The 14,224-nt window shown below is 38.3% G+C and overlaps 1 protein-coding gene across 1 annotated transcript in view; it reads left to right on the top strand.

Annotated features, from left to right (window-relative positions):
- The window catches only part of LOC115629314 (neuronal acetylcholine receptor subunit alpha-7), a 250,300-nt gene that overhangs the window by 135,560 nt on the left and 100,516 nt on the right, over positions 1 to 14,224 (top strand). Inside the window, exon 3 of the mRNA XM_030525760.1 lies at positions 7,724 to 7,768. Coding sequence (XP_030381620.1) covers positions 7,724 to 7,768 — 45 coding nt within the window. The remainder of the gene's footprint in view (positions 1 to 7,723; positions 7,769 to 14,224) is intronic.

Below are 14,224 nucleotides of genomic sequence, written 5' to 3'. Positions count from 1 at the left end.
CGTAGGCCTTAGAGCCGCTGACACTTTTGGAGGAAATAACGGACCAGCTTGTTAATTTTTCATCTACCATTTATGCGAATAGTGAGACTCTAAAGACTGGTAATAGATACAACAGACAGAAACACACCTGACAGACCTTCTACATAGGTGAATCCTTTCCGTCTGCCAACAAGCAAGACCAATTACAAAGCAGAAAAGTAGAACAGTTGTTTTTTCCATTTTATTAATTACTCTCTGTGCTAAGACAACAAGTAAATGTAGGTAGCTTTGTTTAAAATTAACGAAAGGAATTGAAAGTTTTATATTTTACTTATTTTCTATGTCAGGCTGGTGTATATAATTTATGATTATCTATCCGGCAGATCGAAAATGTGTATTCCTTTAAGTCTTCTTACTGCTAGACTATTATCAGTTAGATCTAAGGCTAGGGTATTTTCGTGGTTGTGTAGTCTATCAAAGTATTTTTTACTAAATTTAGTTAATTCTTCATTCACATAAGGAATTCCTAGATCTTTGTGTAAGCATACATTCGAAACATAAAAAGGTGCGTTAACTATGGATCTCAATGTTTTTTATTGGCAGCACTGCAGAATTTCAATATTCGACTGTTCGTTTATTAGTTATGTATAATGGAAATAAAAACAAATGTTCTCGATTTCCATAATAAGGAAGCTTAAGACTATCATTCTAAAAGATATTAATTCGGCTACAATGTTTGGAAATGTTTGCAAACTATAGCCTTACAACCACTATTCCTTTCACATGAAATATGCTCGCATTTTTGTTTACAAACAATACAAAGCAGCTTATGGCTCCACATATCCTATTACTTATTATATGGGATACGATTACGCCAAATGCTTATTACTAATCTAAATACTTAGCTTTGGATATTGTACTTACTCGTAAATATTTGCGAATATGCGATATATTTTGCAAAATGTTTGCAATCCTGTTTGTTTGCCCAACTAATTTGGCAGAGAAAAGAAAAGGGCAGCAGCTGAAGAATTTTACCTGGATTGGGCCTTTGGGCCACCCACACCTTGAACAAACAAATTTCCACTGATTATTCAATGTTTGGCGAACATGATAAACGACAAATGACATGCATGCCAATAAAGTACAACGCAAAGCGAAAATGCTGGCAAAACCTTAGAAAAATGCCGTGCCGTGTATGGGAGGGAAAGAATTGATTGATTAACATGATAAAAATCGGTGGCAGACCCAAAACACGCACACATACGCAACAGGAGGGCTATTAAAGAGCCAAGGCGACAAACATTAAGACACAAATATGTTTTGATAACGATGTTTACTGATGCCGAGTACGATGCTGATGGAAATGTGCATGATGATGTTGGGGCTAATGCTAATGGTAATGATGATGTAGGTGTTGTTATTATTGTTGTAAGTAATTGCCCTTGACAATAAAATGTTAAATCGCACATCGATGTATATTGGCACAACACGGCGTATGCGCGACATTTTCAAATAATTTAAAGAAGAGACAGAACAATGTTATTTAGACGTTTTAGCGAGAAGGCAGCCGAATTGCATCCAATTGCATCCGTCGCTTTGAGGTATTAATAATCGAAATAAATGAATGGTTGCTTTCTTGATTAATCCGATCGGAGTGACATGGATGGCTTAAGGGTCCATTTCGAATCGCAAACTAGTGAATTTCCAATTTTGACCTTTATTCTGGGAGAGTTTCGAATGCCACCTTGCTGTCGGCAGACATCTATATATATGTACTTATGGGTATACATCTATAACAATTTGTCCTTACTAATTGGCTGACTGACTAATCAGTTGATTGGTGAGAGATGACAGCTAATATGATATCTTGTTTCACAGTGTGGGTTTTGGAATGGTTCTTCTACCCAGAAGTGGAGAACTGCGCTTCAATAGTGTGTTTTAGAAATTCCAACTCCAAATGGGTTAAAAGTTTGCTTCACAAAATTGTATTTTTCATCTCATTTAATGATTCAGTTTTAATGATTCGCATATACCCGTGTGTATGACTTACATGTGTGGTGCATTTTAAAATACATTTACTCCTCTTCTTAATACATAGAGAAATAATAAACACGGTTCTACAAGCAGCACTAGACGTACATACGCGTAATGCTTGATTTTTTGTGAATGCATTTCCTTTCATGCTCAGGCTTCTCTTTGATGGATGCAAATAATATGTCATAACAAAAGAAAACTGCATATTGAAAATGCTGTTGTTATTCCGCTGCCTCACTCAAGGCTCGCGAATACTCGTAGTTACCATGGTCCCCAATTGCAAAATATTTACAAAAAGCTTTCCTCTTATTTTAAAATGGAGAAGTGTATGTGCGAAAGCATTTTAGTCAAAGTAAATAAAAATGCGTTAAATCTGTTTTGTCTCCATCTCAATCGGAAAAAAGGGAAAGGGATCCTTTAGTCATCGTAAATAAAGGACAATATATACAGAAAAATATAATTTCTTAATTCTAGGACACTCTCGCACCTACAATTCTAGTAGCATTGTTTAGTTGAGTTCCAAATATTTTTTAATGAAATAACGCAGCCTCAACTTTATATGGGTGGCCGGTTAGGGGACCGATAGAGCGATATTGCATAACCAATGCTAAGAGAAACCAAATATGCAAATTGTACTTTTCATTAACTCGCTTAGTCTGGGGATTCCCGGCCGCCATTTTATAAGTAGTACATTAACAACGCCTCGAAGGCGAAATTCCACACCACTTCTTCGATGGCACATGAACAACCGATAACAGGAAACACTTTTAATGACCACAAGAATATTCTTCACTTTATGGGAACATTATATTCTTGCTAGGGGTATTCTTCTTCGTTCTTCAATGGGTGTACTATACATGGATATATCCTGCAGTGATGTTGGGATTGCCACAATTAGGCCCCTGGCCCGTGCCACATAATGGCATGTCCCACTTATTATACGCAATGTGTCTTGCTGCTTCTAGCTGCTTTATGTACTGCTTTCATCTGTACCTACAATTCTTGGGTAGAATGGTAATACCAAGGTCTTAGGCTTCTGAATTGCTGGCTTTCTTCCATCCTTGCCAGCCATATGGCTTGTCGCTTGGTCGACGTCTTCTTCGAAAGTACCTCATTGCTTTCGACTATTCGCTGTGGATTTTTGTTGCTGCTCTTGCTTCTGCTTCTATTGCTGTTGCTATTGCTATTGCTATTGCTGCTGTTGTTGTTGTTGTTGTTGGCTTTGATTTCCTGTTTCGCCTTAAGCTTTTAGTTTTCCATTTAACTAACCGCAAGCGCACATTCGTCACCTCGAGTTGTTGGCTCTGGTTTTTACTGTTGACCTCCCCTGCGGCATCACCATCCCTCTCTTAGCCTGTCATTTGCCTGTTTTGCCATTTCTGTTGTTGCCACTTACAAATTGGCTTTTGGCCACAAAAAGCCCTCGTTTAGTTGAAAATAGCAAAAACAATACCAACAACAACAACAGCAGCAGCAGCACCAGCAGCAGAAGTTGAACAAGCACAAGCAGCAAAATCGGGAAAAAAGTTAATAAGCCAAAAGGTCAAACATTGTTTTCAATGTGTGGCACACAAACACACTCATACATATACAATTGTGGCGCGTTTTTTATGAATGTGTGTAGCAGTGTGTATCTGTGTTTGGCCATAACAAAAATTTATGCTGTGCACGTTGTCAAATGGAAGCAACGTTTCCAACGAAATGATTTTTAATTTATATGTTAATAGGTGTTTGCCACATAAAGACGCATTAAACGAGCCACTTTTGTCGCCCTGGACAAGGCAACAACAACAACAACAATAGCAACAGCAACTTCAACAGCCTTAGTAATCAGAGTAACTTTGATTATGAAAATGGCATGTAAATAGCCAAATGAAATTCACATCTCTCCATCAGTGCAGCATACCCTAAAAAGTTGTCTTCGTCTATTTTCTATTTATTATTTATTTCATTTTGTTTCATTTTTTGCCTCGCTTGCTCATTTTGTGTTTCCGCCTCTAAATGAGGCAGCGAAAAGGCAGCAGCTCCTGCTCCTGCCCCTGTCCCGGTCCCGGTCCCTGCACCCCACCTCTCAGCTGTGTTGCAGCCACCTCGAACCAAGGAGCAGTCTGTCAATTTTCTGCGAGCATGACGTATGATTGATGGGCAAGACAATTTCACTTTAATATTAATATGCCGGCACCGTGAATTTGATAAGCGTTTAAGTCGTTTCGGAATTTTAATTGCTTGCTGGCAATGCTTTGGGAAAGTTCGGGCGAATCGAGATAAGTTGAGCCTAAAAGCTAAACGGAGATGAGCACAAGCTAAGCTAAGGCTAAGATATTGTTATTAATGGGATTTCACGGCTGGCTATTTACGAGTATACGAGTATGTGCAAATCGATCTGGAGAACTGTATGTTAGACTATTGATTTGGTTGGAGGTCAATAATAAATATTTCAATATTAATTGCCGAGAAACCAGCAACGGTTGCCAACTGGCCATGTACTATGAGGAAATACAAATTGTACACCTTTGCGAACAAGAAATAAATGCTAGAGTGGAAGGCGTCCAACTCTCTACATTACGGGAATTATTATACTTTCTGAAATCCTTGCACACTTCTACGTGTACATCGACTCGACTTGTACCCTTTGGGGCATCTTCATAAAGTAACCAAAACAAATTCTTCTTCATGAGAGCATATATATTGTATCACGCGTTATCTGTCTGTTCGAATCAATTTGAAACCAACATATTAACATGATTTCACTGCATATTTTAATTTATTGTTGACTTCATTTCAATTAAATTATTATTATTTTTATGTTGAAATTGCAATTGTTGAGTCTATTATTTCTGATGCTTAATTTTCGAGAGCTGAATGCTTGGCTTCCTCGATTTCATGGCATTCATTCTATTTGTAAGCAATTGAAATGTGTGAAGTATTTTAGCAAATGCAAGTAACTACGATTTTCATAGAAGAATGAATAGCAATTGCTCATTTAAATTCTGTTCAATTATCAATAAGTCCGTTTTCCGAGCACCTTCCTTGGCCTGCTTGTTTATAACTTGTAGCCGATATATTTTTCCTACGTCGACTAGCATGGACTATTTGTCGTTGCTAAATATTTGTTCTTCGATCCCGGCTTATTCAAATAGAATGTGCCTGAATCAACAGAAGTTGATGCTGTTGTTGGTGCTACTGTTTCAAATAAAATTACATATATTTTCATTTGAATTCATTTCCTGCTGATGTTGCAGCTGCCTCAATTCCCGTGCCTACTCTGCACTCCTCTATAAGGGCTCGAGGTTGGCAGCCACCACATAGAACTACCACCAGGAAACTAATTCCATTAGCAATACATCAATGAATTTTTGCGTCACTTACTATTTTTACACAGGCTCTGCCCCACTCCCCAAATGTTTTTCGACCGATATAGACCAAAATACCGAGAAAAAAATGATAGTGTTGATGTGCAGGCAATGAAAAAGAAATTCGACAGCCTGAAAAATATTTTTAAAATTGGCTTTATTTTGACATTCTGTATACGCCGTGTGGTATGCTCTCTAGCCGTCGCTTTTTGCTATCAGTCTTCACGAACTAATTACCATACAAATCTATCTAACCACCAAACCAATTTCCACGCAATTTTTACGTTTTTTTACGTTTTTTGGTTTGTATGGTTAGTTTTAAGTTGAGGGACAGCAAGGTTTTCATTTAAAAGTTTGGTACCATTGTTAAGATTTTTCATTATTTATTGCAAAATATTTGAACATAACAAAATATCATTATATGCTTCTTGTTAATTTCTATTGGGTTTTATATTTTTATTTGATTTTTTTGTATATACTTATTATAGAGTTCCCATTTACTTTAGACGTGACCGGAAAACAACAGCCATTGCGATCTTACACTTTCTAAAGCAGCATTTGCATCCACGACGAATAACATTCGTCAACTGTTCGCAATTATATTAATAACATTTTATCCAACACAATCATTTGTGGTGGAAAAAATACAATAACTAGAAGACTATAGACAGATTGCACCGAACTATAATTTCTAATCATTTTGATATATCATCGTCTGATCGCCCGGCCGCCGACTTAGTTAAGAGTGACGTGAAGCGAGAAGATCGGTATATCAAGATTGTCTTACTATAACTACCAATGACTGCTGATCAAAAAAGCACTTATTATAGAACTATGCTGACTGTTTCTGGAAAACAAGGAGCAGTCAGACCCATCGGCGCAAATATTTTCTGCATCAAATTTCCAGGCAATCTCTGCGCCATCGTTAACTCAAAACATGAATTAATTGAGAATGTTTTTCGGGCCAAGCTGGATAGTAACTTGAATCATAAGCTTAAGTCATAAGCTGCTTGCAATTTGCAATTGTAAGTGGAATTAATAATAATAATTATAACTTGAACCTTAATTGTCTCAGTAAGCGAAAAATGTTGATGTTGACGAAATGAACTTTCACATAAGTACAACAGTTGGTGCCAGGCAAACAGATGTCTTTTGAAGCAATCGAGACTGTTGTTAATGAAAACGAAACATTGAATCCAGGAGAATTTTTCAATTCACAAGATATGCCAGTAATGCGACCACACAATATTTAATTGAAGATTGATTCGTCGGTGATTCTGTTTGGTAATTTAGGCCTTTTAAGTTAATGTGACGGCACACTTATGGTCAATAAGAGGGTCACAGGAGATGTTATTGTAGCAACCATTCTGAACGCATTTGAAACCACCGGTCACTTCAATCCCATTTAAACGACTTTAGTTTTCAATTTGCAATGACAAACAACAAATTCTTAGAAGCTCTTTTGGTATATCTTTTGGATCGTTTTAGTAGGGCAATAAGTGTAAGTCTCCTCCTCTCTTCTCTTTTTCGTTTCCCAGCTTCTATACAAACAACGAACGAAATCTGCCCTCCGAACTACTTGTATAATCCGTAAATATCCCACTACTGCTGATAGTTCTCTTGATGTCCTTGCTCCCACACTTGAATTTTTACTTTTTCAGAAGCCTGTAAAAGACTAATGGCATACCAATCCTTTGTCAGGAGGGATGTGTGCGGTATGCGGGCTACGGTCTGCTATGTAAATCCTCTCCATGCTCCGGTATCACGATACCTATATAAGGATAACACGCCAGTTAGAGTTAATTCTGGAGAGCCAAGTGCCATTTGGCTAGCCACTGGAACACATATGAAGTGTTTTACATCTCCCATTTCAATCTGTGAAAGCGTTGTCCCCCATATTACGCAATTTCTTTATTAATTATTTCAGGTATTATTTCCGTCGGAGCTCTAGGGTGGAGACGGACTATCCTTGCATGTCCCTTATGTGAGTCCCTCATTGCAGAGGCCTCCCCTAGCAGTGTTAGTTTCTAATTCGTAAATACCTTCTTACAACAGCTCGCTCCATGACATTATCCTGTCAGTATATGAGACGTACAATGACTCTGTCCGTCCATCTATCCGTCTATCTATATGTATGAACAAAAAAATCTCAGAAACAAGTTGTTGGTGTTGTTGCTTTCGCTTGATTTTGTACTGTACACACGCAAATGGACACAAACAAATATAGCCGCAATCCCGATGTGGCATACATTTATTAATTTAATTTAATTAGACTTTAGTGTTATCTTCGTGTTTTATTTTAAAATTGTACGAAGTCGACCTAATAACTTTATTCTTTCATGTTTTTGTCTTTTCAGGATGAAAAAAATCAACTGCTTATAACTAATATATGGCTTAAATTGGTAAGTAACAATACAAATTTAAGAATCATGCATATAAATCATTATATTGAAATGCAGTGCTTATTGCATTCAACCGTTTTCCATTTTCCAACTTTCGATAAATCAACATTAGTTTACAAAATTTTAAACATTTAAAAAGTCCTTTAACTTGGATTTTTTATTTGCCAAAATAAAAATCACAAAATGGAGCAACAAATTTTAATAAATATTTTAATGGCACTATGCAGGCAATACCGAAATATTAGAAGGGCCGAAAGCAATCATTTCTGATGCATACTTGTATTATTTTGTATTTTCCCATGGTAAGATATATTTATACGCGGGACGCGACGGATATGAGTGCAAAGACAATCGAAAGTATAAGAGACAAAACATGAGGAGATTAGTATAGTCAAGAAAGTTCCGACGTTGATATCGGGCAAAATATTACAAGAATGAATACAGACATGATCACAAAGGTTTTTACTTAAATTTCGTTTTTTAATATTGATAAAATTTCGTTATTTCCGTATCAATCCACATCCCAAATTCAATTCAGTAAGCACATTTAACAGGGAACAAAAGTCCACACATATTGAAAAAATGGAACCCTAAAGGTTCTTAAAATTACGTCATCTAGCTTCCTTTGTGTGAGGTTAATTGGATAGCATAGAAATCTATCGCCAGACAGGCCGAATCTATAGACCTCTGTTCCCGATTCAGATAATGATATACATGTACAACATATTTTGAGGAGCAATAAGTTTTTGACTGCGTCAAGACATTTTTTCTACTGATGGATAGAAAGATATGGATATCGGGAGCTAAAATAATGTATTCTCCGTTTTTTGTTTACTGTGAGTTGCCTTATAGGCAAGGCACTAAACAGAGTATCTGGGGTAGACCCAAAGCCTGACCTTGGAATCCTAAATGTATCTTCAGCATGCACAGCAGTCCTTATTGTTACAAACCACACTAGCATTGCAGCTAATTGTGAGCTCTTCGTTGGTTGCATTGATCGACATATCAACAATATATATTTATCTCTCTATAGGCGAATACATAACGGATTTTCCATTTGATTCAATGTTCAACGGCATAAAGCCCGTCAAATGGATACCAGGTTCAAAGCAATTATTAAAATCAGACTGTTAGTGTGATTCATATAAAATAATCCTTCTGTATGTGGATTCAAGGAACCCTCCAGAGGAACCCCCCTTTGCTAACACGAAAATGGATCTCTGAGATCATACAAGCACCTACCGAATATAAATCCTTTGAATCTTAGTCTAACATAAGTACATATTTTAACTAAAACAAGCAATCAAGCCATAACAGATGGGCACTTAGTGCAGCAAAAAAGGGCTGGTCCAGAGAGTGCATTTCAGGCTTCTATTCTGCAGGCTCTTATCCGCTTACGCCGCTGCCTAACAACATCACGGACAGTAGAAATCTCTAGGTCTTCATAAATTATGGCGTTATGGCGAAAGCTATGATGGGCTGAAATTTTGATTAAAAAGCATAGTGGTTCATCACAGTTGGATGCCGTAGGTATAAACTGGCTTTAAAGTTGCTTCGTACAGCAACAAATTGTTTGCTGTAAACAATTTATATCCGCTGCCAAGCCCTTTACCCGCTTGGCACGGATTTGCGGCAGCCATGGGAAGAGCTTTTAAGGGCGAGGCCAAGATATTTCACAGTCGGTTCAAACGGTTACGAGCCTACCGCACATCGTCACTTGCGGACCAACGCCCCTTAATGTGGGAAAGATAATGTGCACCGACTGGAAGGTGTTTGGATCGACATTCGCCTAGTACTGCGAAGCCTCCGGAGCCTCGACCTGTCTCCGCAGTAGAGCTAATGTTCGCTGACTGCTGCAGTCGCCACCAAGAAGTTCGTGTCATCAGCGTATGTAGTCACAAGTGGGTGGACGTGTTTAACCCACGCTGCGTATAGAGTGTAAAAACGGGCTTACAAGGCCCTGTGAGAATCGCCGAGTCGTATACTCCCATCCTCACATCTACAAAGCAGGGAATTCCTAAGACATGCAAGTATGTATAACAGGTGGCCTGTAAAGTCCGTAGTTCGCGATACTAGTATTAAACCCTAAAGGTTTTCAGTTAGCCCCAACCTTCAAAAGACACTATAAATTGTATAAATCTGACAACTGTCGTAATATTAGTTTGTAACTTATAGCATTTTGTGTGAAGCAACTTTTGTTAGTTTGAAAAAGGATTAAAACGAATTTCGTGTATAAAAAGGGCATCGCTTTTTGGCAAAAAAAAAAAAAAAAAAAACACTATTGAAGCAAAGGCTTGGCTTGACTAACATTATTCGGCTTGCGGCACCCCCCTCGCTACGGCCATGTCTGGGTGTACAATTGTGTAGTTCTTTAAAACATTGATTTCCGATTTTGATATTCATGTCTTAGGACGCGGAATCAAATGAGAAAATACAAACATAAGGTACAGAGTTGTTGCAGGATTGTTTCGCGGACTAACAAAGAGAAGTATGTTTATAGAATTTTGAAAATCTCATTAAAGGCAACTTATTTTGTGCCTTTGCGTGTGAAGCGTATGAAGTGAGCCTGTATCCAAAAATGTGTTGCTTCGCGTAATCATATGACCAAATTAATAAAAAGGACGTATTCTTCTAATGCATACATCATGGAGGAATGCTTTTAGCTATCTCAGAGAAAAATGCGATAAATCTCTTTTAACAAATGCGAAAAATTGTTTGCTTTGCCCAAGACACAATTCACAACTTTTCTTGCACTACCCAGATAGACCACAAGTCAACGTTTTGCTTCAATGAATTGCTTCGAAATGCCATGAAAGTGTGATACAAATGGCGCCTTAGCAGCAGCTTGACATAAATAATTACTGACAAAGTGCAAAAAAAAAATATATATATATACAAAAATATATAAATAAAATGCTAGCTTGAAGGAAAAAACACACACGCTCTCCCAGAAAATGGGAAAATCCAACATATGCGGCTGAGCTGGCGAACGCACAAACACACACACACACACACACACACTCGTACTCGTGCTCGTAAATTTCTTGCCACTTTCTATTGCATAATCGTTGGCAACAATTTGGCAGCTTTGCAGCTCGACTCACAAATGAGTTTAAGACAAGCATAGAAACATACGTGTATGTAGAAATTGTTATGAATTCAGGAATGGCCGGAGGCTACACACACACACACACACATGCGCACGCACACGCACACGCATTTAAGCAGCGAAACAAGAAATGAAATTGGCACAATTTGTCAAAAAAATGCGATGAAACAAAAGGCAGTAAAGCAACATGAAAAATTGCATTAAACAAATTAACTCGCACTTGGGCGCTACATCATTTTTTGCTGCGATTTCGGCCGTTTTATGCGTACTGGTTCGCTAAGTGGTGGGCGTGGCAGTGCGGGAATTGAAATCAAAATGGTAGTGGGCGTTGCCATGCCCATGAAAGAAATAGCTTAAATTGAGCGCAATGCTGCTAATGCGAAGCCACAGAGACAACAGCAATAGCAATAACCACGAGAAATTCTCTTGGCTTCCATTTGAATTTTCTTGCAATATCTAAACACACCATCACACACACACATAGGCCCACATTGAAAAGTCGGTATACAATTTTGATGTCGCCGTTGATAATGAAAATCAACCGGGCGACCCACTTGTTTATGCCTTTTTGCTGTGTCTGTGTGTGTGTGCGTCTTTTTAATGGTCTAGCCTCGCAGGAAATTCGTGCCCAAGTCGTCAACTGTTCATGGCAAAATAGACAAAAAACAAAAAACAAAAAAAGAGAAAGAAATACACGAAGCAGCTAAATTAAAGCAGCGCACGATTTATCTTTTTTCCAGTTTTACTTTTTTTAATTCCGATTTTACCGGCATAATTTGAGAATGGGGCCAGAGATGGGTCTAAGGCCGGGTCTAGGAATGAGTTGGGGTAAGTCCTGACAGCTCTTGGCTTTGCACCCAACCAACCATCTGGTCATAGTGGCAGACGCCATTTTAATTTCATTTTCGAAGTTAAGCAGCTTTTAGGATGGCTTCAACGAAATCACTTCATTTCGGCACGGAAAATTTCATTGAGCGGGTTCCTAAAGTGGTTTCGTTGTAACTGTTGTTCTTGGCGTCATACTCTACACAAAAAAGAATGTATGTCTCTTTCTATCTAGAATAGTAGGTAAATCTATAAACATATTACAGTTTCCCTTTAATATGCACTTCATTAAAGCAATATTCAAGTCTAAGAAAAAGCATCCTAGAATCGCTTAATTTAAATTAAATTTTTTAGGTTAACATTTCTGCTTAAACTCTTTTGACAATCTGAAATTAATATTATATTGTACATATAAGGGTATATTATAACACATTTAACCAGTTCCAAAAAAGTGAACGCGTTTTAGGAGCTCTATACCTTTGTCATCTTGCATTTAATTCGCAAAGCTGTTATCTCTGATTTATCACAACTAAAGAGGTACAAAAAAATTGCTCTGTGGGCCCTCATAGCAAGTTTTGATTCTTCTGATAATGGGATCGGATATGTTTCGCACGGTAATTTAATGGTTTTTATTCTACCATATCCACCAGAAATCCAGAAGGCGACTTCTGCTGCGGAGCTGGAATACAAGTAAACTACAATTTGCTAGTTTCAAAAATATTTATAGAAAACATTGTGTTAGTAGTCGGATCAGATAGCAAACAGTTGGTCAGTTAAAAATTTGGAGAGTATTAGTGTTTCGAACAATATACTTAGTATGTACGTTATTTGGTAGCCCTATTTTGTGGTTGTTGTGGTGTGTCTACTGTCGTCCCTGCTCGCTTATCAGACATTTTATTCACTCCTTTCGCGCTCGAGACTGCTGGTGAAAAAGGGAGAAGAAATAAAGAAGACAGTATAAAAATTGGATTTTATTTTGCGGAGCGTTGCGTGCGCGGCATGCAAATGTGGTCCGAAATGGGATTTGCTGTCGTCGCGGCGTCTGGGGCGCGGTGTGGCGTGTTTTGATGTATTATCATGCCAACCGCATTGAGCACACAAACACACACACACCCGTAGGACAGGTGAAGTTGAGCTCAGCTTCCGGCTGCCGGCGCCTATATATACTCGTATATAATCAACAATTCCTAGCTAGCTGCCGCAACAAATTATCGTGTATTTAGTGGCGGTGGGAAATACATACCTGTGCATAAATAAAAGTGCCGCTCTCCAACATAATTGGTGGCATTTAGCATCGCTACGTGCACAGATTTGGCGTGTCGGCTAATACTTAGTATATGCTGTTTTCTCGGCTTATTATTTTTCGCGGCTTTCTCTTACCGAAACCGCCTTAGGTGCACATCTAATTGAAATGTCATAAGCAGCACTATGAAAAATGCAGAAATACCAGTAGCGGCCACAGCAGCGGCAACTGCTGCAGCAGCATGGTGCATAGCTACCCCTAGGACTGCGGGGCAGTTGCCACACAACAATTTTGAAAATAGTGGAAAAGCCAAGCTGACAGCAAAACAGAAGGAGTTCTTCGAGATAGCATCTCCGACCCCATAAAGTATATATACTTGTATTCTGAATCAGCATGACGAGAGAAATCGATCTAGATATGTCCGTCCGTCCACTGTCCGTCCGTCCGTCTGGATGAAGGCAAGGATCTCAGAAACTATAAAAGCTAGAATAACCAAAATTGGTTTCCAGAATCTCCTAGGTCCGAGAAAGGACGAGTTTATTTTATTTTTTGGAATTTTCCCCTTGCTCGACTGTAGCGTTCTCTCTTGTTATAGCCTGTACCCAAAGGGTAAAAGGCTATACTAGTTTTGTACGAATGTATGTAACACAGAGAAGGAGGCGTGGCAAACCCCACAAAGTATACATATATATTCTTGATCAGGATAACAAGCCGAGTCGATATAGCCATGTCCGTCTGTCTGTATGAACGGAGGAATCTCAGAAAGTATAAGAGCTAGAATAACCAAACTTGGTTCATTTTTTCTGATTAAATTTAAATTAATAAAAATTTTTTTAATACATTTTCTTTTGTGGTGTGGTACAAGGTATTTAAGAGTTGACATGTTTCTGTCTGTAAATGAAAAAATCGCATTTTTAGTTGTAATTATAGCCTGTACCCAAAGGGTGAAAGGCTATACTAGTTTTGTGCGCATGTATGTAACACACAGAAGAAGGCGTGGCAGACCCCACAAAGTATATATATTCTTGATCAGGATGAGAAGACGAGTCGATATAGCCATGTCCGTCTGTCTGTCTGTCCGTCTGTCCGTTTGTCTGTATGAGCGCAAGGATCTCAGTAAGTACAAGAGCTAGGATAACCAAAATTGGTATCAAGGTTCCTATAAGCCCTACGCAGAACGAGTTTGTTTATTTTTTCTGATACACCCCCCCCCACTCCCCCGCAATTCGAATTTTTTCTTATAACTTCCGTAATTCTCAGAATTTTAAAATCAATTTTG

Source organism: Scaptodrosophila lebanonensis, unplaced genomic scaffold, assembly GCF_003285725.1.
Source record: "Scaptodrosophila lebanonensis strain 11010-0011.00,11010-0021.00 unplaced genomic scaffold, SlebRS2 tig00000138-arrow-arrow-pilon, whole genome shotgun sequence".
Taxonomy (NCBI): domain Eukaryota; kingdom Metazoa; phylum Arthropoda; class Insecta; order Diptera; family Drosophilidae; genus Scaptodrosophila; species Scaptodrosophila lebanonensis.
Note: the sequence above shows the minus strand (reverse complement) of the source record. Positions and strands in the feature narration are given on the sequence as shown.